The following is a 26,640-nucleotide window of genomic DNA, read 5'->3' as shown; positions in this document are numbered from 1 at the left end:
CTTGCTCCAGAAGGATCACCAAGTCTCAGGTCCCCAGACTGGAGCTCGGATAGTCCCTCACTAGTGCAAGTTTAAGTTCGTGTCCACGTTTAATCTACAAACCCAGCCCTGCTTTGACATGATGAATAAACCGTACTTTGTGTTCATCTACGCTGTAAATACCCCACACAGAACAACTGAACTCCTGTCCTGGAGTCCAGACGCTGAAGGAAGCAACATCTGTGGCTAGGCACAGATCCAGCAGGGATTACTGCAGTCACAGCAAGGACTAAATCAAAGGCATATGCCTGGACTAAAAACGTATTGTGAGCAGAAAACCTGTATTGTGAAGGCAACTGCCAGACTGAAGAAACAAAGGAGCGGGTTAACAAGTCTAATATTTACCTGTGCCACCCCGGGCAGCTGCCAGGACATTAAACATGTCCAGGGTGCAGCACATGGCCATGGAGCAACTGTACAGCTGTGCTTCCCCAGCACCTCCTCCTCCATCGAGTAACAAGTGGCCTCCAATTAAGCCTTATTTTAAACACCAAACCTGGTGTTATGGTATACAGAAGCAAACACGACTTGCTGCCAGGGCTACCTCAGGACTATCTTGCAGGTTTCCCACAGGTAATCCTTTCATGGGGAGGTAGAAGGGCAAGGTTTACACCTACTGTGTGTAGGGCACAGGCAAACTATGACTGCCCCATCAAAATCAGATCATACCCAGACTTTGAACAGATCAGCAGCAACACCATTCTGCTACCTGCCAGTGTTTGCTCTCTTCTAATCAGTCCCAGTAATGAAGAGCAGCCCCGAAACTGAGAGGGACAAATAGGAAACCCAGTTATCACAACAGACATGACAGATCGCTGCTGAAGCGGCCCAGGAACAGGAGACTGATATGCAGGACAGTGGGAAACAGGCTGAGTGCCAGCACCTTACCCTCCCAGGGCCAGGCACAGTCCACAGCATCCAGTTATGTTGCCACTTTATAGGGCACTGCATCACATCAGTAGTTTGGCAGAGGAAGCCTTGTGCTCACATCAGTTCGGATGTAGCACAGATGGAAGTCTGCTCTGTGCCTTTTAGCAACAGCCCAAGCATACATCATGGTTTAAAAGATGCTGCCCCAAGAGAGCTTTCCAGCTGCTCAATGCAGCTCCAGGGGAAACAGATCACCTAGGAGAGGCTGCAGAGACCAGCAAGGAAAGACTACCAACGTGTGTTTTGAAAAGGGCAGTGGAAGTGAAATTAAGCTTATTATGTGTAGCAAGGACAGCTGCTCCAGTCAATAGGGGGTGGCTCCCAAGAGCAAGGACTGCAGGAGGGAGGGTGGAGGCTCTGGTGGCATTCTCCAAGTACTGCAGTGACCCAAGTGTGCTGCTGCTGCAGGACACAGCACATGGAACACCAAAGATCCACTGCACTTGCTGACTTGTCATGCATTCCAGAGGGATGTGTCTCAGGCCCAAGATAACATCACAGTTACAAGACCCACTAACTGTACTCTGAAGACTATCACTGATACTTATTATCACAAGTACTTATCTCAAATCTCATCTGAAACTGCAAGTACAAAGAATCTCATGAGCCATCTTCTTCTGGCTATCAAGGCAGGAATTTCTTTTTTTTCACTAACTCTGTTAAATCGAGCTTGTTAGACCACTTCTCCTCTGCTTTAATAAGGCAATGTGCCTTTCTAGACCGCAGTCTGAATAAGACTCATAAGACTTGGAGGGCCTCCTATTAGGGTGCTGAAAGGCAGTAAAACACAGGTAGTGCACTGCAATGTACTTAAGTCACTTTAATAGCTGTGAGAACAACAAAACCCAATTAAAAAAAACCCCAACCCTGAAGGCAATTCTTATTTCCTGTGCTAAACCCCTCTGGATCAGGTAAAGTTTCCTGCTGCAGGCAAGCTCCATGCCTGCGTGCTCCACGCTCCACGCAGCACAAAGAGATTCACTAAGTCTGAATATTTCCTGCGCAGCCTGCACTGAGCCCTCTCAGACTCTTCAGCTACAAGACAGCCAAGAGGAAATTCATACAAGAACTTAAAAGACTAGACACAGGAATCAAAGAAAAAAAAAATTTATAATGAAACTAAACCATCCCTTGTCCCCTAAAATATACAGATACAAATGTATTAATTACGAAGGCAAAACAACAGCCACACCAACACTCCTGCCTAATGCAAGCCAAAGTTTATTCATTTTTTTGCAGTAAGGGAAGCCACAGACCTACACCACTTGTTCCCATCTTCAGCAAATCACACAAAATGTGCTGTATTAGATCCTCACAAGTCTGTGTTCGGTTGGCTTTTTGGGGATGGGGTGGAGGTGTGTGAAGTTTGATTTTGTATTTTAGAAAACCCAAACACGACCGTAAATTTAGTCACACGTCCAAGACCTACCACAAATGGTGTAATGCAAGAAAGTCACTGGTTCCTAGAAAAAACTAATTTACAGCAGTTAAAAGTTCAGTCAGGCTTTGTTTAGATTGTAATAAAGTTGTAAAATATTGAGTAGTTTTCACATTCCAGCACAAATAGTCTGCCTTTTAAAGAGGAAATAGAGACTGCCTTCATTTACATGCAAGCACTGTCAAGTCATCTGTCCTTCAAATGCACAATGTCTTCCAGCAAGACTGACAAAGCACATGCACTGGTATTTCCCCCAACCTATCCTCATTTCAAAGGGGTATGTGCAGCCTCATGACTGTGGAGTTTCTTTCTGCCTTGTAGCTGCTAAGAGCTGAGCACCTTTTGAAGCATCCTTCGCCTTGTTTCATGCAACACAAGTCTGTCTTAAAACTTCTCTACACGGACCTCCACAAGCCGGGATCATCTCAATCTTATTAGTTCCATATTTACAATATGCAATACAATACGAAGACAATCAAATTCAGTCAAGCTTGCTGCCACATCTGGGAAATCGGATACCACAGTCAGGAGACCTCTGGATTGAGCCACATGCTGCAGTAAGGATGAAAATCTAAGTCCCAAAGGAGCATCATTTATGACCCACCCTCAGAAGTTAATAGAATCGAGAAAAAACCCCCAAGAAGCCACGCTGGCTTCAACAATGTGTACACGTTAGAATTTTCTTTGTCTGAGTGATGTTTCTTTAGTTGAGATTATCTGGATGCGAGTTTAACTGTACATAAGCAACTGGTAAAAATTCTGAACATTCCTGGCTTCTGTAAGGCAGGAGGAACCTGAAGACACTTGAAAATCGGGCAGTGACTAAGTATTTGAATAATGCAAGACACATGAAAACATAATTAACATACAGCAGGCACAGTAAAGCTATTCATTGCCCAGTGTTTAGAGGCAACTGATTATTCCCTAATCATATGCAAAAGATGTTAAGTTCCCATCAAGTTCAGCCAAGTCTGTTGTTCTGTGTTTTGCTGCTATTGTTTCAAATAAAAAGCACAAATACACTACAACCAGGTTTCCAGTAAACCATACATACAGATCTATTGAAGTGAAGCCACCCAAAACTGTTGTTTTCACACAGTTTGTCCAGCACACCCAGACTCCACTGGACCAAATACACTACAATGTTAAACAGAAAACAAGACATGTTTATAGGGAGGATATAGAGATTTATTTCATCAGGTTTACTATTTACAGTTCAGATCACTTTCACATACTACTTTGCTACTCTACACGGCTACATTTTTTCCAAACCAACTGAAGGTCTACAGTCTAACAGTTCACTCAACACGTAAAATGCTCTTCATAGAAAAATGAAATATTTCATTATAGAACAGTAGTGCATACATTATACTCCTGAAAAGCCAGCTTGTATTTTAAACCACTAATGTTCGAAAGACTGGATCTCTGAAGTCAAAACTGCAGTCACATAATCCTAAAATTAGTTAGGGTTTTTTGAGTCCAGTGTACTGGACTTAGGTAGGTTTTTTTTTTTCTCTTTTTTAAAAGTGACACTGGTGAGGGGCAAGATTAAAACATTTTTTTCTTCTCAAATTAAATACAGCTGGCTTCTTTTGAACAACTTTGGCCAGAAAAGTTCCACGTAGTGAAGGTTTAAGACATCCTCTCTCTATATGCAAGAATCAGCCAGTTAATGCTTAGAGGTAATCTACCAAGGTAGGCACACATCCTTTGACTTTCATATCAATCAAATTACACTTAAAACTCGCAAATGGTTCTGAAATTAGAAAGTTTACTAGCAGACTAAAACATTTAGATACATGAATAGCTGGCTAAAACAGTGAAAGTCACAGGTAATTATATGGGTTTGTGTAAAGCTGTTGTTTTGCCCATCACCAGTGCACAGTGCGGCTGCCCTCATGTCTGAAAGGTGTGCTTGGGGCAAGAAAGCTATGGAAGTAAACCTGGCCCATTCACCTTCCACAGAAGTGGGGGGAGATTGAACTGCATGTTGGAGTTCTCCTCTAGGCATAGGTTCCGCCAGCAATGAGAAGCTCGTAGGCAGGATCTCGACTCCTCCTACATAGAACTATACAGGCACACAACATGCCCAGAAGCTAGGGAGAAAAAAAAGAGAACAAGCTTGAGTACAAGGAAGGTACTTCAAGAGACTCAATCTCAGCACAGACTGCCAGCATGCTTCAAGACTGGAATTAACATAAATGGCAACAAATGACAGCGCACGAAGGAGCCCTGGCTCCTGCTAGAAACTGCAAGGGCCACAAACTTCCATCTCATTTTCTTTACAATATTATCCTGGACATGTAAAACAAAACTTCTATTTGGTCAGCCACTTGTATTCTGCCTCAATAATTCAGACTCAGGTGGAAGAAACTCCTGATGTTTTTCTAATGAAAGGTACAGATTTTTAGATACTGCATCTGGTATGGAAAATCCAACTGCAATTCAAATGCTTTAGCCTAACTGTTATGATGAGAATGGGCTTTTGAAAGAGACTTCATGAAACTTTCTCTGTGAACATGTCACATTAGAAAGCTTAAATCTAAGGCAAATAGTTCACTTTTAGACATGTGAAAATTCACAGTACCACAACTGTGCTGGCATGCTGGCCAGGATTTAGGGTATGATCGCCCTGTGTCCACTTACAAGACTTAAACCATATAAATAATCAGGGATACAGGGCATGATATTTTAAACAATTTGCATGTTTACTGAAGGTAGAAGACTGTACCTGCTGAAAAACAGCAGGTGTTGTGTTCTGTGGTCTACAGTAACTGGCAATAGCTTCTAGTCAAGTATGAGATTGTATTGATTTGGTTGTATGCACAGAAGTTTATTCACAGATGCAAATACTTCAGGAGGCTCCTGTCTTGTCTCTGGATTATAAAGCAGCACTCTGAAGGTAACCTGATTTCTTAAAAAAGAGCCCACTCCAAAAATACACTACAAAAGACCCCCTCGGACAGAAAGCAAATAAGAATGAAATGGGTGAGCAGACAATCAAATAGGTCTTTCCTCTCTGATACAGCAAAGCCCAGTGAAAATACTACTGGGACAAAAGGAGAGTTACTGACTTATTTAAAATACAGGCTGATGCAAACATCAGATGTGTAACATGTTTTAAAACTAAATGATGGTACACACAATATAGTACTCTAGTCTGCTGAAAGACTGAAAACAATGTTTAAAAACTCTAAATCTAAATAAGCAGTGATTAGGAAGAGACATGATGAAATTCGAGTATGAAATATCTAGCTTTTAGTTTCCTGGAAAGGAACAAGCTGTAAAGATCAATACTCTTCTTTGCCTGAGGTACAGTATCTGCCTTGGAGCTGTAGCAGAAACAGCATGGGTTAAAAAAGCATACAGAGAGTAACGTAGTATGACACTTCAGCTGCCATTAAAAACAGCACTTTTCTGCACTCAGCTTGTTCCAGCTCACAGACTGACTCCTAAACATGCTATCATAGAATCATGGAGTGCTTTGGGTTGGGACAGACCTTTAAAGGCCATCCAGTCAAGCCCTTCTGCAATAAGCAGGGACATCAGTGTGCCAGCTTCATGTCAGAGCATGAGGAAACAAGTTACATGAGAGCATGACTGGTCATGGACACAGTCCTTCTAAGTGAGGAGGGAGCATCTACCATTAAACCCACTTCGGTCAGACTTGTAAAATGGACAGTTTATGGTAGTTGCTAGTGGCTAGAGAACTCTCAAGAAGGCTCACAGTCTGCAAGTACAAAACCTTCTCTGCTGTTCAAAGCCAAAACAAAATGAAAGGTGTGATGCAGAGCAACACCTCCTTTAGTCTTTTGCTAGAATTCACTCTAGCCATGTACATCAAATGAATAAAAGTAGATCCAGAACATCTACAGTTATTTGCACAAAGACAACCCTGTTCAGTGGCTCCCTCGAGACATTTAATTTATACAGAGTTGTGTGAAATCTCAAAAATTCAGGTACTATAACAAAACTTCATGCAATTAACTTCTGAGTTACTATTTTAAACCATTTTTGTCCTTTAGGAGGTCTCTGAGCATATTCCTAGAATTCATTATAAACACAAAAATGACTCACATACCTCAATGTTCTCTACAGACATTATTTATTATGTCATTAAAAAATATGCTAGCACCTCTAAACATTTTAAGGGATTTGAGTCTGTTTCTCTTGGGTTGCCATTTAATATTGTGAACAGTTATTTTAGGCATCTGTGTTGAGGAATGATCCATGCATCCTCCTCTTTAACAGCTTTCAGGAAAACTTAGACATCTCCTATGTTAAGGAGGTTTGTTTAGTTTTTTTAAATTAATTTTAGTTTTAACTTGCCTGCTACCGATAACTACATTCAATCTTTCCCCAGACCAATTTTGTACAAAAATTCACTGGCTGTATATACATATGCCCTTTGTAAATGATCACCAACCACAAAAGCTGTGCCTTTGCTCCCTATCTAATAAGGATTCTGTGCTGTCACTGTGGCTGGGACCAGGGAATTACTGCACACAGGAAGATCCCCATGGTAACTGAAACATGAACATATCAAAAATTACTTCTTTACAGAAAAGACTGAGTTGTTCATGTATTTCAAGCCTTGCAAATATACTCTTAGTCTTTTAATTTCAAAGCAATTACTGAAGGTTAAATTTGTTGACTATAGGCTATTAGAGGTAATGAACTTTGAACAGCCTCATTGCATAACAAAATAATCTGTTCAGAGGGAACTGTGCAGCCAGCACAGGGAAGGCAGCAAAATGCACCACATGGTGAGAAAAACAATTATTTCTCTAAGTTTCCAGGGTATGACCCAAGTTATAGCCATGTGCTGAAGTTTGCATTCTATCTCCCTTTCAGTCAGCCCACAGACCATTCTGCTGAGAACTGGGCCAAGTACATACTTGAATTCTGTGTGGCCAAGACAAAGATGTCTGAACTGATGTCTCAAAATTTCAGGAGATAAATAATAGAAGAGCTTGAACAGAAGGGTGCAAGCAGCCACACTGCCATTGCAAGCTTGTGTCAGAAACTCTGGGCAAGGGCCAGAAAGGATTATAACCATGCTGCACTTTGGGGAGACCTGTTCATCAACCAGCAAACTCCAAAACTAAGAATAATGCCTCCTCTTGGGATTCACCTCAGTCAGTTTCATAAGATACACTTTTTTCCTGACATAAAAAAAACATTGTCACAGTAACTATGGTTGTGGTAAAGACATTAATTTTCAGTACATGAATACATTTCATTGCTCAAGCAAGTACTGCTTTAACAACTGAAGTTTTAAGAAAGACGATTAGAACTATACCTTCCCTTCAGGAGAATGAACACAGATCCCACCAAACCTGAAGTTCCATAGCTAACGTAGTCTGGGTCTGAATAGTTCAACATGACTGTATATAGCACTATGAGTACTTCCTTACAGCATTGAAATATAAAGGGAACCCTATTTTCATAAGACTTTGCAAAAGATTCTTTACCTTCAAACTTACTATCTGGCTGAAAGCTGCTTTTGAAAACAAAAGTGCTTGAATTTCCAGACTTGACAGGTATGCTTTTTACTTCAAATGCTATTAAAGAACACTAAAGTAACTTTGAAATTAGTTTTCAGGTCTCCTGGGATTCAGCACATGTACTACATTACTCAGAGACCAGAGCATAGGCACAGTCTGAAAATAACGTCATTAATGTACTAAGTCTGCCAGCTGATGAGCACTCAACATTTCAATTTTACAAATATGTCTGTGAGATAGTGCTAGTCTTTTATTTCTTCCTTAAAATTTAATAAATACTAATATACACATTAGTTTATTTCCTCAGTTATCTTTTCAGGACCAGGGTGTCCTAGAAACCAGACAACTAGACCTTTTCAGGACTAGTTGTACATGAACAGAGCACACTGTCAAAAACCTTGGTGTACCTCCTGGGTGGTCCTGACATTTGTACACCATGAAGCATAGTTAAGTGCTGTACCTCTAAAACAGCATGAAGAATGAGCTGTTTAGAAGCTGGAAATTAAACACTATGCAAACTCTTCAAGTGTTAAATGCCATCAGAGGACATTTATGATACTTAATACATAGATAATTAAGTTTTCACAAAATAATTTACATCAGAATGGATTACTGCATATAACACTGACTGTTTAGCTCCAACAGAATATACAGCCACACAGCAGTGGGAAGTTCTGTGTTAAAGTGTAATATCTGTATGTGCATATCTGTAACCATCTGTACTGCAGTTTAGATCTAATCTGAAAGAAGGTAACAAAGAACATTCTCTTACCTGAATAGCAGCAAATGCTAGTGCTGCCCAGATGACATACATCATGATCTCCTGAAGCTTCTTTACAACCAGAGCCTCACACCCCTGAAACAAGTAGGCTTCTTATGCATCAATCTGGCAACCATATTTAGACAAACCAGAAAACCCCAAAAGCATCACATAGGGCAGAAAGATAATGTAATTAGGTAAGTAATTAGATGAAAATTACTCACAGATGGAAAGAGGAGAGAATTCCCCCCCCCTTGCAAGAAACCACGTCTACTTTCTGTTAAAGCAAATACACCCAAGATTTGATTGAAAGAAAAGGCATTGCAGGCAAAAGCATGTGGCTGTGCCAGCTCATGCTGTGGCTGCCTTACCTCCGAGTAAAGGTCCATGGGGCGGGTCAAACTGCCAGTGCAATTGCTGAGGGCTGCTTTGCAACAGCTGAGGGGCACACTGTTGTTTTTAGTTTGTTTGAACCAGATAGTATTCTCCCAGTCTGAATAGTTATGGATCCCACAGCAGTGCAGCTGGAAAATCAGACAGGTGAAGAATTCAGTTCTAAGTGCAATACCAAGAACAGAAGTATATTATGTTCCACTGCAGAAAAACACTTAAGTACTACATATTTGAATACAAGCACAGACTGACAGATAGCAAATTATATAAAAACGTATCTCCCCATCAGCAACATCCTAATATTAATTTTAACCAAGTTCAGCTATTTATTGTCCATTCAGCAATTTCCTAGATTTGTCAGAATGAAGGAAGGCCATCTACACAAGCAGCAGAGCAGCAGCATCTGTGTTTTAAAGGACAGAAAGGAGTGGAAAATCAGCACATCTTGCCATCTCACCTGCCTCTGCACATAGTCAATAGCACGACTGGCTGCATCAGGATTTGTCCCATTGTATCGGTTGTATACTTTCTGAATGCTGTGATCAACTTCATCCTCCACCTAGGAAGGGGAAGGAAAGCATCTGCATTAGCTCACCAGCAAAAGTAGCACAGGTTAGGTAACATTATTTTGCTTCCAGCTACAGCATTTCAGGAAACCAAGGTAACTCCCCCTCATCTGAACTCACATAATTCAGTGGTACAGCTTCCGAAAGTTCAAACCTGACTTTTGCAATGATGTTGCCAGCTTGCAGCTAAGGGAGAAGGAAAATCCAGGCAGCTACCTTCCAGATTTCAGGCAAAGTAGTTTTGCACTGTCTCTCAAAAAAGGAACATGTTTCCTCTGTGACACTGTGGCAGACATTTCATGAAGTTAAGGACTCTCACTAAGAGCATGCACTCACCTTTCTACGCCAACTTTCCAAACCAAAACGATTTCAAACCACCTGGGCTAATTCATTCCCCTTGGGACTATGAGGATATTCAAATCAGAAGGTACCAAGCCATACCACGTACTCTGCTGGTTGAAGCCCAGGTAAATAAATTCAAAAGATGCCTTTTGGCTGACCCTACAGTGACCAAGCTCTCTGCTGAGCCCCAGTCTCCCAGGCCTGACTAAGGAACACCGAGGGCATTGTGTACAGCAATATTTACTGCAACAGGTCCTAGAACTACTGCAAATCAGTCAAGATGCAGTCAAGTACATATGTTAGAAATGGATGCCACTCAAGAACCATCACTTGCCCCTCAAAAGTATTCCATGATGCACAGTTTGGAGGAAATCTTACTAGAACGTTTTAAGTACTATATTTTACTGTAAAATATTACCTAAATAATACACAGTTCAGTGTAGATAAACATGTGCAATTTTAAGATTAGCTCTGATTAGATTTTTTTTCTATCACATTCGACAGGAATTATTTGCAAGGAAGGTAATTTTAGGACTAAGCACTAAGCATGCATATCCTTCAGATTTGCAAGCTACAGTAGGAAGGTCTTGTCAACACATCATTCCTTTAAATACTTTAATGGAAGAATTTTCTCAGCAATAGCATAAGCCGAGTTCCACCACCACCCCGTCCTCAATAATGCTGCCTATTTCAAGATAGGTATACATAAAAGTAAATTTAGCCTGCACAGGCAACTCATTTCAGACCAGTTTAAAAATCAATTTTTTGATGATTTAACTAATTTGATTTACAACTCCAACTCATAACAAAACAGCTGTTCAATTTGCCATATACATTTTATAACAATTTATTTCAGCGCTTGTTTGTGCATCATTTGGCTTGTGGTTCAATCATGGCAACATTATTCCTGAAAACCATGCAAATTTCCTAAGATCCAAAGAGAAATCACTAGTTCTAGTTAACAGGCAGGTTTAATGAAAAATGAAGAGTGTGAGCCCCTCCAACCAGAGGAAGAAAGCCAGCAGGTCCTCAACCAACCAAGCCTGTTTAATCCATCCTGGCACTTCCATAAGCCTGACTTTCAGTGCTGAGGACCAATGCTTGGAAGGCTCTGCAGCAGCTCAGTCCATCTCAGCACGGCCTGGGCATGTTCCACACGCCTGCAACAGTCCTAACTGCATCAGCACACAGGTTTACAGAGGCATGCTGGAAAATTAAGTGATTCTAAGATCAGTAATGGTATCTTAAGAGAGCACAGTGCCACTTTCTTGAGGCATTATGCTCCGTGTTACTTGGTACCAACAACTGCTATGACCTCAATCTTTCCTTCTGTTTGGAAGCTTGTACAGTGAACACAAAGTACTTCTAACACAATTCAGGTGCCTTTAAAAAAGCCAAACCAAGGCTCCCACAGATGTACACACACCATGTCAGAAACAACAGACCAAAATTAACAAACCACAAAGCTGACTTATTTATCCTGGCAAAAACAATCAGAAGGCTAAGCAGACTTCCCCTCTCAGCTCACTGGTAATAGATTTATTTCTATTTATTTCTGTTGCACTTGGAACAATAGTTTAAGATGCTAGATACTGCAGGGTACTAGAAAATTGCCATTTTTGCTAACAAAACCTGTCTGTCCTTCCAAAGTTTTAAGGTTCAGTTTTCAACTACTGACTTCCACAAACAGCTTAACATAAGATCACACTGCCACCAAAACTAGACCATCTTCCCTCTTCTCCCAAGCTCTGGCCCTGAATTACCTACTGCAGTGGAAACTGAATGGCAGCAAATAAAAAAAAAGAGAGGCAACAGGAACACACAGCTGAGCAAGGAAGGTGTATGAATCTGCCTGTGTCTGCTGTGAATACTGCTCACTGAAAAAAGAGCAAGTCCATTCAAAATGGGAGCAAGGAAGACAGTAAGATAACTACTGCTTAGGCCAGACCAGATCCATGGCAATTCTGCACATATTAAAGAACACCTCTGCAAGAACTGAAACAGAAGGAAACCGTTCAGGTCAACATTTAAGAACCCACTTCCTACTCCCTGGGAATTGTGGTGCTTTCCTCAGTGGCTTCTAAGGTCTACTTCTGCTACAAACTTCAGAATGCCCAATGACCATCTCAGTTCACTGCCAAGATAGCAGAAATCAAATGCAAGGCATGAGAAAAGCATTCTGAGCTCAAACATGGCCAGTAAAGCACTTCTGCTGAAGTGGGTAAGCATTGTGCACCAAGTCTACAACACAAACACTTCAAGGTCCTGTGGTCAGCTCTTTACTCAAAGCAGCCTTCCCTGGGACCCAGGCAAAAACATCACTTCTACTTCTAAGCTGTCTTCTATTTGTTCCAGGATAGCAGGAGAAAGCAAGGAGGAGAGAATTCTGAACCAGTGAGACTTTGCTGTTCGCAGGACACAAAAGTCTAAAGATAGATAAATGGTACTGTAGTTCAGCTTGCTGGTAAGATATCCCTGAGTGTCCTACACTGCAAGCATACTCCATGTCACTGCTAAAATGCCTTCTCTGGTCTACTTTTTTTTCCAGAATTTAGATATAGGCATATCAACAGCCAGTAAACTGTGCAAGTTAGATGTTTCTTCAAGCTGCATTGTGGCATCTCTAATACCATGCAGTGTATTTCTGACATATGCTGGCAGAATCACATCTAATTTCATTTTTCTGGTCCTGTTTCTTAATTCCATTAAACAAACAGTGCAAATAGTTTTAAGTTTTTTTAGCCATAATCCCTGTCAACAGCCTGTGTAAAGCTAGAAAGTATACAGGAACACACTTGATCTATTTTGTTTTATTATTATGCAGTGTTAGTTTGCACACTGAAACACATGACAACATTTAAGTTATTGCATATAAAAAAATATGCCCTATGTTCAAACATTGTGTAGCCTCAATCATTCACAAAGTCAAAGCATAAATAAATTAGAAGACCATCTGGAAAATATGAAAGTACCAATTACTGTGACTCCCTTCTCCTGTTTAACTGTTAAGGATATGTTCCAGGTAATTTTTTGCCTACAAGATAGCTCTCTGCATTGATGTTCTGAATTTTAAAATACTGATATCACAAATTAATCCACTCAGACATTTGATTTTATTCCCTTAAAAAATACCCATTAACAGTCCAACAGAACCAAACACAGTAAAGAATACATTTCTGTATTATGGTCAGAGTTCACAACAAAATATTTACTGAAACAGAAGTTCTTACCTTTGCTCTGTAAATGTATCCAAGAACCACAACCACAACTTCAGTGATAAAAACCAAGAGCAAGATGATCACAAACTGGAAAATAAAATTAAGAGTGTTTGTACAAATAGTTTTGTTTGCCTAATAAAAGTCTCCATGTAGATTTTTCTATTTATTTTGAGGCAAGATTTTGATTTAACAGATAATGTAATGTAGGCACTTAAATTGACCAAATGAGCCCAGAATTCATTCAAGAAACTTGAATGTTCAAGAAACTTGAAACTTGTGTTCACAGCTTCACCAAGCAATAAGCTGTCCAGTCAGGCAAGTCCAGCTGCCATTAGTACTGAAAACACCAGACTGCAGGTCTTTAATCAAGTGTTTCTTTCAATCTTCTTTGTTAGGTAAATAGGAATGATTCATCAAAGAGGCTACCCAGGCAGCTACTTAGAGTGGTAGATGGACTAAGGGAATGTTTTTTCAGGTTAAGCTCTGTAACAACTGGAAAAGACAGTAAGCTATACATGTCTCTTGTTATATTAAAGAGTAGTATTAAAGAAGTCTACACAGCATTCAACAAAAGAATCCCTAACCCCCCTGTGGGAACAGTTTAGATACCAGCCTCTCTTCTTCCCTAACTAGCTTTCAAGCAAAAATTACAATTCAAATACTTGGAAACACAGGGCATAAAATATTGTAAACCAAGTGCCCCAGTAAGAGAAAGTCATCAGGCATTATGACAACCCTCAGTAAACCCTGATGCAAGACACTTAAAGCAAGAAGGCTTCTGAATCACTTTTCTCTTCCTTCAATTCAGCTTTTAAACCACGACAGATTAAAGTGAGATTTAAAAAACTGTTCTGACTTAATCATATGGTTTTACATTTTTAATGAGATTATCACAGTTCTAAAAAAGGTAAAACTGAGATGCCTTCTGCTGCTAGAACTGTTTAACACCTTTATTCAGAACAGAAAATTTGAAACAAGATGTTCCTAACAAAATTAAGCAGAGAACTTTTCAGGCCATAAAGAAAAAGTTTAAGTAATGTTTTAGGAGTTTATTAAGAGAGAAGGCAGGGAAATCTAGGCCAGGCCAAGACTGTGCAGGGGGTGGCACTTACCGTGGCCAGGCCACAGCGACTCTCCCGAATGGTGGCGCAGCAGCCGATGAGGCCAATGATGAACAGCAGCGTGCCCACGGCTATGATGATAACAGCTGGGATTAGTGTATACACATCTTCGAAGAAGTGATCATAGTCATCGTATGTGATGAACACATAGGCCCCCACGTAGCACAGGATGCCTGCTGCTGCCTACAACAGGCACAAAAACATGGTAAGTTCCCTGGAACACCAAGCCCTTCCCTCAGCAAGGTAACAATTGTTTTATCAAACACCATAAAGTAGTGTTCCTCAAGTTTTGCCAGTTACTATCCACAACCTACTGTTAGAATACAATAGATGTACACATTGTAAACTTGAACCTCTGCTAGGGAAAGATGAACTGCTGGAAACAATAGCATTTCTGAAGTGTTCACAGCACTGGAAACATCTGAATCCCACCAGAAAGCAGAAACAAATACAAGCCACGAACTATTAAAAGGCAGAACCAACTACCTACAGAAATGTACCACTGCAAACTTGATAGTCTCATAAGGACTGTTGTATGAAATGGTCCTTTTTCAACAAACAAAACGTCAACTTGAAGTCACTGCAAAATAAGCCCTGTAGGATGAATCTGCAACTAGATGGATTTAAACAGTAAGACAAAGCTCCTCCATCCATCTGCTATGACCTTGTCTCCCTTACAATTACAATGATCCCAACACATCAATACCTTCATTATCTTTAAGCCAACCAGAGCTAGTGAGAGGCAACTGTTGCTTGAGGAGCCAACTAACACACACTTATTTTTAAATACAGGGCTTTATCAATTTGTGCTTTACAAATGTCTTTCCTAACTGTCCTCACATTTGCTGCAGAACGAAATATCAATTTGCAATGTGGACAATATAATCTGAATGTTTCATGACAAGCTTTCCCAATGTCCCAATACAAGGGCAAGCTTAAACAATGCACTCAGAAGATGCAATGGCTAAGCAATGACCTGGGGAATTTCACCTTGCCATAAAGGGTAGTGTCCCTATTACAAACCAATCCATACCCTGGACACAAGAGCTCACTCAACTGGAATGTGACACACTGCAGCTCCAATCTGAGGGAGAAGACTGCAGGCTGCTTCCAGCCAATGCTCCCACTCACTGGCATTACAAGCAGCCCCTCCCTGCACTGCGAAGAGGAGGGCAGACACACACAGCTGTAGCTGTAACACTGCAAGGCTGGATCCTGCTAGTGCACAGCCACAGACTCAATCAATAATTCAGTCTGGAACACCATTTAGCCCAGCTGCCTGTGCAAAGCAGGGTCAACAGTGAATTCAGACCAGGTTGCTCAAGGCTTTGTCCAAGTCTTGGAAGTCCTCCCTGGGAAGCCTGTTCAGTGTGGCACAGAACAAGACAAGCCACAAGACAAAAGGTATCCAGAATTTCAGTCCTGTTTGCCACTACATACTAGATGTACTGCAACATTAATGCAACTCTTTTCCGTAAAACAACAGTGCACAACCACTACCAGAATATGACTTTATGTATGGAATATTCCCTGAAGCACTTTGCTAAAGAGACACTAAGTCAAAGAAAAATATACCAAGAGCCAGCTCAAAAGTATTATCTTCTGCATGGATTTGAGCAATACATTTGACCTCTCCACCTCTCTTTCTGCAGCAAAGGTAACTGTGTACTCTGCAGGAATCTTAAGGCATCTAGGAGGCTCACATTCATCCAATAAAAGGTGCTATGTCCATATAAGGGGAGGGAAAACTGAAAATTCAGTAACAAAGACCAAGATTTCTTTTCCAGACAAGAATGAACAAGCTACTGCAAAATCATCCCCTTGCACAGAAGATGTTGAAATGCTAATCCATCTGTACAAACCCTGCCATATTAGGTACAACACGGCAAAATGCAGACACTGACTTTCTGTACACAAAGCAAAGATTCAAAGTAGTGTCACTGAACAATGGAATTACATTAACTGTTGCCTAGCAATGAAGCCTGTGAATGGCAGGCCAGTGATGTAATCTCCTATTTCTAAGAACTAAAATGCTTGTTAGAAATATGGTATGCTACAAGGTGGCAAATGAAAACCCACAGCTGTGGTTGGCATCAGTCACAGAATATATACCACAAAGCTGAAATGAGAACCATTTGTGAACTCCTTTGTCGCCCTTTTGTTGTAATTGAATCGGATCCCTCCTTGTTTAAGAAAAATCTGGATCATAAACTGCATAAGCACAAACATTTGAAGAGTGTATTTGAAGTAAAAGGAGTTTAGCCTTAAAAAAATTTCCAATCTGTCTACAGGTGTCATCTTTCCTTCCCTACTTCAAGAAGTACATGCATTTTAAGAAACATGGCTTTTGTAGCCTTTAGACAGGTTAAAAGCTGCCTGGTTTCAAAACTTCGTTAAAGCCCTTCAACACATAGCACAAGAACGACTATTCATCCATGACAGCACTGGGTTTCGCTTCTGAACAATGCCGAGGAACTGGTGTTTCTGAAACAGACACTGCCTCTGTGATGAAGTGACCATAGTCTTCAGAGTTACTGCTGCTACCTCTTCAACAACTGATCTGCAGGGGAGGAAGGTCCCGAGGGCAGAGGTACCTGCTGGAGCTTGCACAGCTTTAACAGCCACAAAGATTAAAACTCCTTCCCTGTGTACCACAGCTGAACACTGTTTCTGAACAAGTACAGGACTTGGTCTATCACAGACCAATGAAAACAGCAACACTACCCAGTTAGTTTACACTTAAACAAGTTTGAGATGCCCTCCCGTCTCCCTTCACAGCACAACCACGGGACACAGTGTTTATTTCAGCCCGCTCTAAACCAGGCAAGGGAAGGTCTCCAAAGGGTTTTAGCCGAGATGAGAAAAGGGCTTTTGAAACAATCCTTTTTGCCCATCTTTTGATGATTTTTCTCTTGCTACCTTCTGCCTTGCATCACTGAATAGTCTTAGGAGTGTGTAAGAGGAGTCACTTTGGGTGAAACCAGAAAGAAAAGTACAGTTCCTGTGCTGGCTGCTCAGAGGTGTCCAGTCAATGGGACTGCACTGGCCCGAGGTCCCTGCCTCTTGGGAGCTCAGCAGCTCCAACATGAGGTCTCAGCAGACAGTACAGGGCCATCCACTGACACAAATAACATATCAACACTGCAACAAGCAAGACAGTTTACACATACAAAGTGTGCAGTTTTACCCATACAAAGTGTGCAGTCTATCTTGACCAGGGCTGCACCAGTTAAATGCACGTTTATTACCTGCTGCAAACCAAATACAAAGTTGAATACATGCGCTTTTTGGAGAAAAACCACCCAACAAACCAAACCAACTGACTCTCCCCTGCCCAAAACCAAACCACCCACCAAAACCACCCAAAATAGTATCCTGTGCTTAAACCATCTATCTCAAAATAGGAATTGTCTAAGGAACCCAAAGTCCATACAGATACAAGGATAACTTAAAAAAAATTCATAATCCACATCTCACTGTTTACCACCTTGCAGAGTAAACAGAAAACCTGCAAAGTCCAAACTCACTCAAGTCAAAGACAATTGAATACAAAGCTGCTGTGTTTACAATCATGTATTTCCTATCATTAAATGGAAGCCAAATATATGAACTGCACACAGTTCAAACAAGTCTTTGATAAACAGGGCTTGAAGGAAGAATTCTCCAACTTAATCTGCTCAATGCTCTGAATAGAGGTGGCAGCATTTCCTGAACCTGTGCCAGGTCACATGCCTGTTCTGGGACATGACTGGTTATTCAGCATTCACATTCTTTTACAGTTGTCTACATCTAACTCATAGTTCTGGACCTGAAGCAGCACACTCTTATTTTAGGATGAATTAACCTTTAAAAACACTGGTATCACAGTACAGTCAATGAAGACAGCTCATTGCAAAAGACTTGAGGAATTCAACATCCTTTTCATCAGAAGGAAAATTTCTAAGACACAAGGACCTCTCAGAGTTCACAATAAGATTGATTTTACTGCTTTGGCTGGAGCGTCTATGCAGTTATTAAAAGCCTAACAATTATGCAAAGAATTGGAGGGAAAACTGGAAGATCCAATGACACAATGGTATCACTCAACACGTTCTAGGAAAGCTCAGTTAAAAATCCAGGTTCTTTGAATAGTCTTTGGGCTGCTGTAACACAGCCTCTTAAGCTCGTGGCTGTTTCACAAAGTCAGCTTTCACCTCTCACAAGCCCTGAGGTGTACAAGGCTGTACACTGTCTAGCTGCACCTTGAAACACTTTCAGGGATTTAGCTTGCTTGTTTGTTTTCCAACGAGGCTGCAAACACACACCAAGAACAGTTTTCATGTTTTCAGTAATGCTCACAAACTGCAGCAGCTTGAAAGCCAAAATTGTGGCCACCCAAGATGAGTGTAAGATATTTAAACTTGTTCCGTTGATCATTTATTTATCAACCATGGACACTGTGGCTTCTTTTACAAGCCAACGCTTCCTTACACTACCCTGATAATGTTACTGCCAAAGAGATCTGGTCAACACTTGTATGTTCATACTTTTGCTCTTCACCTCGCTATGGAATTTGCTTCACTTTGGGACCCCAACAGAACATCCAGCAGAAAATCTGAATTTCTTCTGTGGTACTGTTTCAATTAGCTTGGCCAAAGAATAGTCCTTTTAGAATCTGTGTTCTATTCACTGTTTTAAGAAAAACACATACTCTCTGAACAAGAAAATGAAGGTAGCAGTGAAGGACTGTATCTTAGGAGAAAACTCACCTGATACTCAGGCAAGAGGAGTATTTCACATTTTTGGTAAAGACACCTACTTATAAATTCCTACTGCTGCCAACTTTGCCACTGCTGATTGGTAAACGTTGATAGCAACACAGACACCACTCTAAACCAATTACTCACTCTCCTATGGAGCTATCTTTCAAGCGTGAGTTTTTAACTACACCCATGACATATTCTGACAGACGATCTACATCATCTAAAAAAAAACCCAAACAAAAAACCAAAAAAAACCCACAAACAAACAAAAACCCCACAAAACCCAACAAAACAAAAGCAAACAAACAAAAAAAAACCCAACCGCTCCCTCCCCCCCAAAATCCTAAGGAAAAAGTAAGAAAAAAGCCTTTTACACTAAGAAAGCCTCAGCTTTCCTGTCTGGATCCTGTCCTAGTACCATCTTCCCAACATGTCCATTACTTTCCTCACATTAAATGTGAGTATAATTTTTGTTCTCACTGCCTTTCTAACACGTTTTTTAAAAAACAAAACACAGGTCTACTCCAGGACAGATTTATGAGAGTCTACAGTTACTTCTGTCTGTGCATACCAACTCCTGAACATTTCCTACCCACAAGCAGGAACACTGGTATTGGAGTCTGCCTCCAAATTATTGGGCTTCTTAGAACAGTACCTGAACAAGTGGCTTTTCTACGTTTCTCCATTATTTGACTTCTAGGGTACTTCTGACATTTTTGGTCCTTTCCAACACTAGAGTACTCACAGCCTGATTACTGTCATAAAACGAAGGCAATGAGAAAAACTTCTAAGTCTTCCTTTTAGCTTTCTGTCCTTCAAAATTTATTTCCTTTACCTCAAAGGCCCAACAGGATCTCTTTGGAGTTAATTTCTCTTACAGTCTTTTCAACACTTCCCTGCTGTGTATCTCTCTCTCTCCACTCCCCTCCCAAACAAACCCACACCCATACTTGATATTTTCTTTGCTTCCTGAAATCGATGCAGAGCCAGCTTAGAACCCAATGATACTGGTTTTCTGACACTCCTCTCTTTGCTCTCATCAGTGATAATCTAACCTGAACATTGAGCTGTAACTGTCTTAAAAAATCTTTTGGAAGAAAGACAGCAATTCCATTCAGCTCCATAGCACAGTTAAAACTATCTTAAAGGCTTAGAAAACAAGCAAACCCTGTAAAATTCAGGCAAGCCAGACTGCTCTGTCTGTACCAGCCACGCTCAATTCTGTGCCTGAACACCTCCAACTCACAGGCTTTTCAGGCTAAAGCAAAAGGCTCAGCTAGGCTGCTTTTGCATTTGGCATTACATATTTGAAGTGCCACTAATTGCAAGATGTAGTGCATCTGCAGTCTTCAGCCTCTTTAGAAGCCAAGTTAACAATACAGCCATTCTTTTACTCCGATTTAGCCCTCACCAGGGCTGTAACTTGAGCTGGTGCTCTACTGCTCCCAGACTCCTTGCTCTGCACCAGAACAATGATGATCACTCTGTGCTTCAAAGTTCACCACGGTGAAGTGGTATCACAATTTCTTGTACTATTCAAAAGTATCACATTTAGCTTTGCAACTTGGTTTTGTTAGGTATTAGGTCTTTTAAGCTCAAGAGCAGATGCCAAAAATCCTGAAAAATCCCAGGCAAAGACCTGAAACTCATCCTGTAAAGAAACACAAATGACACTAATACGTTGCTTAAAAGCAAATCAAAATATTTATTACTAAAATTCAGGACCTAGGCATGTTTGCTGTCTGAAAATTAATATTCAAGTATTTTAAGAAGTATCACTCAAAGGGCACAACACTTGAGTGCTTTTAATCCTAATTTTTTAATTAAAAGAACTAATTTTTTAATGCACAGGATTCCAAACCATTGCCAATCCTGAAGGATACACTTGCTTCACACTACAGAAGTAGAAAACATTCCATTTTTACATCTAGAACCAACTGTCTTCCAGGAAAAAAGGACTTTGGTCAAGTAATCCCTGCAAAGTTACCTTTGGGATCATCCATCAGTTAGACCCTTTGATCACCAAAGAACTCGAGAAGTTTGCTTTAAAGTCCACAGCAGTAACTATGCTCAAGCTCACAATAAATTTCACCTAGAGAAATTACTAGGCTTATTGCTATGTGTAAGAGAAAGTGAGCTCTAATCCTCCTTTCTACTACTAAGTTTGAATGAATTTTCCCACTATTTCATTTTGTTTGTTGTTTTTTTCCTACCAGGAACCCCCCAACAAGTTATATACACACTGACTGCTCTAGCTCCTCTAAGAAAATCCTCCACTTCCCATACTCTGGTCACTGCACTGTGGCAGGCACACTCAAGCTGCGGAGGGAGGACAGATTTGTACAAAGTATTTGTGCTTTACAGAAGTAGAGACTTGAGATTTCTCTAAACCATCATACCAAGAATGTTTCATAACAGCTTTAGTCAAATGAACTGTCAAAGTAATGATTTCAAGCCAGCTAAATACTGCAAGAACAACCTAAATAGTTTGCAACTACTGAGTTGAAAGTATTGTAGAAGCAGAGTTCATTCTTTTTCTCAAAGAGGAAGACAGAGGTGAAACATAAAAATCTTAGCAAGCACAGGATATCTAGAACTATTTTAGCAGAGCAGGCTGTCAAAGCACATTAGACAGATTCCCTTTTCTGAAGCAAGGCCACATGGAACTCTGAATATTTTATCATTCTCTCCTAGGAACTAAACTAAGACTGAAAACATTTCCTTAGCATTTTCGTCTTCATCTATCATCAAACCAGTTTCAACTGAGTTATGCAAGTCACACCATGAAGCCTTAAATTAAGGGCACACAAACACATTTGACAGCAGTCTTTGTCTGTTGCAGGTAAATATATTTCTTCCTCTTTCAAAATTATGCAGACTGTAAATTTAGGAGGTTTCCTGAAGAACATGCTATTCTCAATTTTTTTTCAACTAGTCATTATCAACATTTCATCAATGTAGCAAAAAACATCTTGCTGATTATGAAGATATATGTACCAGAAGTTACATTACTTTATTTCTAAGCTGTACTGTCTTTCAAATCACCATTACTTCCTATCTGATACTCTTAAAGGACTGAGCATCCCCTAAAAAATGATACCAGCTGACCAAGTAAATCTTGTGCAAATATAACATAAAGGTCAACTGAAGAACTGGTTTTCCTTTGTCATTTATCATATCTACTCAAAAATTAACTCCTAGCAATGAGACACTAAGAAACATATTAATTAGATCAGTATTCCCTGGTCTAAGGAGGGCAAGTTTTAACTGATACTTCATATCAATCCATTTCTTGATGAAGTATTTTCGACCTTCAGCACTCTTTGACAAATTATCCAAAACTCAAGCTCATGTTCCACACAGGATTTACATTCTGCTACTCTTCATGACTACCAGTCATGGTATTGTTTGCTTACAGAACTGTATTTTAAAGGCAATATAGGTACCTACAGAAGAGGCACTCAATGCTCAACACCCCTCACAAATGTAACTCAGCTGAACTGTCAAAATACAGCACCAAAAATGCAGAGAGGTGAGTAATGTCCATTCAGCTTTCCACATGATAAACTAGTACCTGCCCTGCTTTTAGACAGCTTCCATGGCCTATTTTCTTTAAAAAATAAAAATCCTGCAGTATTACCAACATGTAGGAAAGTACAGCTAAGGTAAGAATTTTGCACAGCAGAAAGAAGTTTTCACAAGACAATAAATGATGTTTTATGGTGGTAACTAAAATTTAACAATTAGCACACAACTCTTCAAAATGAGATGAACTTGTAGAATTGAAATCAGCAGCTGTGGATGGTAAGTGGCTGTCACCTGTCAGTAAGGTCTGATCTGCTTCTTCCAGGCTTGAAAGAAATTTATAGAAGTTAGAACCAAAGTATAACAAGCATATCTCTCCTATTTACAGCACTGATAATTTTCTGAATATCTTAGTCATGAGACAGATATGAAGTCTCTGAACATTCACATCCTCCCACAAATTAGAGACCCACAGGACAAGGGGGGAATTTATAATCCACTGTGGAGTCACAACTTGCTATTCCTACACGTGACCATGAAGACAGTGATAACACAGAGGAGTGGTGTATGAAACCCTAAAGAGGGAGAGTAAGTTTACAAAAGCAATTAAAGGAGATTTCACAGTTACTTGACCAATTATAGGCATTTGTCTATTGTCAAGTCTCAGGAAATCCAAATGATCTAATTATCAATATTGGAACTACACAAGGATAACAAGCTAAAGATTTCTCTAACAGCACAGAAGCACTTATACTGCCAACTAGATGAGCACCAAATGTTAACATAATCAGCTCAGTCAACAAATGAGCTACTGACTCTAGCTTGTGAAAAAGGAAAACCACTATTTTCTGTAACTCTCACTTTCAGAAAGCCTGCATCATTCTGCACGTAGCTGATGAGGTGCAAGGTTGTTCCAACACAAGCAACCCAGTCACTTACCTGACCAGTCACTTATCTGCCAAAAAGCCATCAGCACAAGCCGACTTCATAGGCTGGAGGTGGTTTACAGAACACAAGATTGATGACATTTTAATTTGGCATGAAGTACATCTCATCAAAATACAACCTGCCCATTTTAAATCAAGCCAAGTTTGTCTCAAAAGTAATCAAAAATTGCAAAGCACGAAGTCCAGCATTACACAAAATAACTTTGACCCCACCACTGTATGAGATGAGTAACTGCCAATTCGGAGATGCAATTAAATTACAAAATGCAGCAGACAACGAACATCACCTATCACTAAGCTTCTGCAGCGGGGGAGAAACAGAACTTGTGCTCATTAACTCCAAACAGAGCCTCATTTCTATCAGCAGCTACAGAAAATCTACTTCAAGGTGCCATCAGGAAGGCGACTCACAAAAACTGTGTCCAGTCAAAAACTTTTAAGTATGACGTAGGAGGCCGTACAGAGCTTTTAAAATGCCACTTGCAACTATGCATGTAACAAAAAGCCACACCCAACAAAGCGGATTCCAACCTTACTGCTGCAATAAGAGATTCATGTCACTGCTTTTTACTTTAAAGAGAAAGAAGGGAGCCTCTGCACCTCAGCAGGAATTACAAACTTCTAATCTGCACCACCTGAGGCCAAGTATGCCTCACCTGCACTGCTCCTCTCCCAAAACAGCTATATAGGCAAATCCCAGTAAGAATGCACAAATACTCATTTTCCCTGGCCATGATTCATTTCCAAACACCCTTAAAGAGCACTCCTTTGTAAAAATTCAGACAAGAACAGAAATCCTGTAACGCAAGCAAGATTTTATATAACTTTCAATAGTAAATGAAACTACTATATATAGCTACACTTTTATGTTCCAACATAAAAGTTGCATTGTTACCCACTCTCACTTTTCCAAAGATGAAATCCCTGAACAGTTGGGACGACAGACATTCTGTTCCTGGAGATGGGACTACTAGAGCAGTACCTAAACGCGCAACGGGAATTCTTTAAAATCTACACTCTTCTTTTTTTGATTTAAGAGTTACGCTGTTCTGACAAGCCAGTTTTTACAGTGAACACAAAGCCAAGCCAGAGCCTGTATGTCCATCCTGAAAGAAGTCATTTACAGCAATCTCCTGTCCCCCTTCTGTAAAGCTTTTGTCTTACTGTCACTGTAGCTGTGGGAGGTTTCAGCGATGCACAAATACTACCACGCTACCGCGGCTAGCGGAATACACGAGACATAAATGTATAAAGACGTATGTCCCGATGTGGTGTTCCCAGGAAGAAAACCGCTTTTACTCACCGCTCAGCGTTTGGGATGTCCCGCAGCGGACGGCCAAACCCGAGACGGCCACAGCAGCGCTACAAAACTTACCCTGCCCACAGAAATCAAACTGCCAGAGACCTGAGCAGCTCAATAACGTACGACAGAGAAGCTGTATTCACTTACACACGAGCCTCTACCCCGAGATCCCTAACGCTCGTTAAACCTTCAATGCCAGGTTCAATCCCCCCGCCCTGGAGCTCGGGGGAAGGACTGCGAGGAAGGGACTGCGCCCAGCACTGACCCCGCAGCTCGCCAAGGGGCTCACAAGGCCCGTTAAACATCAGCAGTTTAAATACGGACTGAAGCCGTGCGGGGAGGCGCTCCCGGCTCCTGAGCGAGGCCCGCAGCGCTCCCGGGGCCAGGCTCCGTCCTGGACGGTCGGGGCCGCCATCCCTAGCGCGGCGGGAGCGGACTCACCCAGAAGATGAGGTTGAGGAAGACGAGGACGGTCTTGGAGGAGGTGATGCCGCACTGCCCCATGGCGCCGCCGGCCCCGCGCCCCTCAGCGCCGCCGCACGTGACCGCCCGCCCGGCCGCTCTAAGATGGCGGCCGCCCGCGTCACGTGGCGCAGGGGGCGGAGGCGCCTAAGATGGCGAACCGCTCCCCTTAAAGCGGCCCCGCCCCCCGCAGGCCTCGCGCCTCCGCCGCCTTCAGGGCGCCTCATGGCGGGGACGGGGCCGCTGCTGTCCTGCAGCCTCAGGGTATAACAAACACAGCCTCTGCCCTTTCTTCAGCCCCTGCGGCGGTGATTTCCCGACTGCCTTACAGCCTTAAAACAGGTCCTAAAGAATTCTGAGCGTTCGCATCCTCCCATAAAAAAACTGCACCATAAAGCCAGTGACACCCTCGGGAGGCGTAATAAACCCGCGGCCTGTTGCCGCCTGAGGGTGGGTTTTCGGCGGGGCTGTGGCCGCGGGGCGCTGAGGGCTCGGCCAAGGGCGGGGAGAGCGGGTCTTCGTGAGGGGAACATCAGCGTTTTATAACCTAAACCTCGTCTGCTGTGCAGGAGGAATGCTCCCACTGGAGTAAAAGACTGGGGCTCATGCTGCAGAACCTCGCAAACTGTGAGGAAAATGCGGGCGGTGGTAATTCCTGGGTGTTTTGGACACGTCCAAAGAGGGCGGCGTTTTCCAGCCAGGAACAAAAGAAAAGTAAGTTAAGAAATTAAAGACGTGCCTGGTTTCTAGAAGAGGTAACGCCAATCCAGGTTTTGCTGTCCAGTTTATACATAAAGTTTATTTTAGCACAGCCAGGATCTAACCTTTCATTGTAAGGGTGGTTTTTTTTTTTTTTTTTTTTTTTTTTTTTTTTTTTTTTTTCCTGTCTCGCTAATTCAACCAAACCCTTACTGCCCTCTTTCTTCCTGTGATTTGTTAAAAAAAAAAATGGATATTGATCTAATACCAATATCCAACTCTGACGGACAAAGACTCTCTAACAGTTTGAAGTTAGAAAGTGGATGTTTATTACAACACCGGGCAGCGTGCGGGATAGCTCCCAAATACACACCGCAATTTACAGATCATCACAGGGTCGTTTTATGTACAAAAGTGTTGAATACCCAAACCACAAATGCATATTCATAACTCTGGTCCATCCCATTCCCTGCTTCATATGGTAATTAGCCAAAAAGCAATTAAGCATGCGTAGTTTGTTCTTTGAAATGGGTCGGTGGTCCTTTTTAGAGGGTGGGGTCTCAAAATGATGAAGTAAGATGGTTTTCCTCGCTTTGCCTTTTTAACCTTTTAGTGTTGGTGACACCTGGATCCTGTTTTCTCAAGACT

General features: G+C 41.3%; 2 protein-coding genes across 3 annotated transcripts in view; one reads left to right on the top strand and one right to left on the bottom strand.

Moving 5' to 3' along the window:
• Window positions 1-21,125, top strand: part of RCN2 (reticulocalbin 2) — a 91,773-nt gene extending 70,648 nt beyond the window's left edge. For both annotated transcript variants that reach the window (XM_066328749.1, XM_066328748.1), the window contains exon 8: window positions 21,115-21,125. The gene's annotated coding sequence lies outside the window, so the exon portion shown is untranslated. The remainder of the gene's footprint in view (window positions 1-21,114) is intronic.
• Window positions 3,574-25,423, bottom strand: TSPAN3 (tetraspanin 3). Its single transcript, XM_066328750.1, has 7 exons — window positions 25,273-25,423; window positions 14,306-14,497; window positions 13,206-13,280; window positions 9,525-9,626; window positions 9,046-9,198; window positions 8,687-8,770; window positions 3,574-4,503 (listed from the first exon to the last, which is right to left on the bottom strand). Exons 1-7 carry the CDS (start codon window positions 25,333-25,335, stop codon window positions 4,411-4,413), a joined length of 762 nt encoding a protein of 253 aa, XP_066184847.1. The 5' UTR covers window positions 25,336-25,423; the 3' UTR covers window positions 3,574-4,410.
• Window positions 25,424-26,640: the final 1,217 nt, after the last annotated feature.

Source organism: Sylvia atricapilla, chromosome 13 (genome assembly GCF_009819655.1).
Source record: "Sylvia atricapilla isolate bSylAtr1 chromosome 13, bSylAtr1.pri, whole genome shotgun sequence".
Classification (NCBI taxonomy): Eukaryota; Metazoa; Chordata; class Aves; order Passeriformes; family Sylviidae; genus Sylvia; species Sylvia atricapilla.
This window is presented reverse-complemented; position numbering and strand designations above follow the sequence as displayed.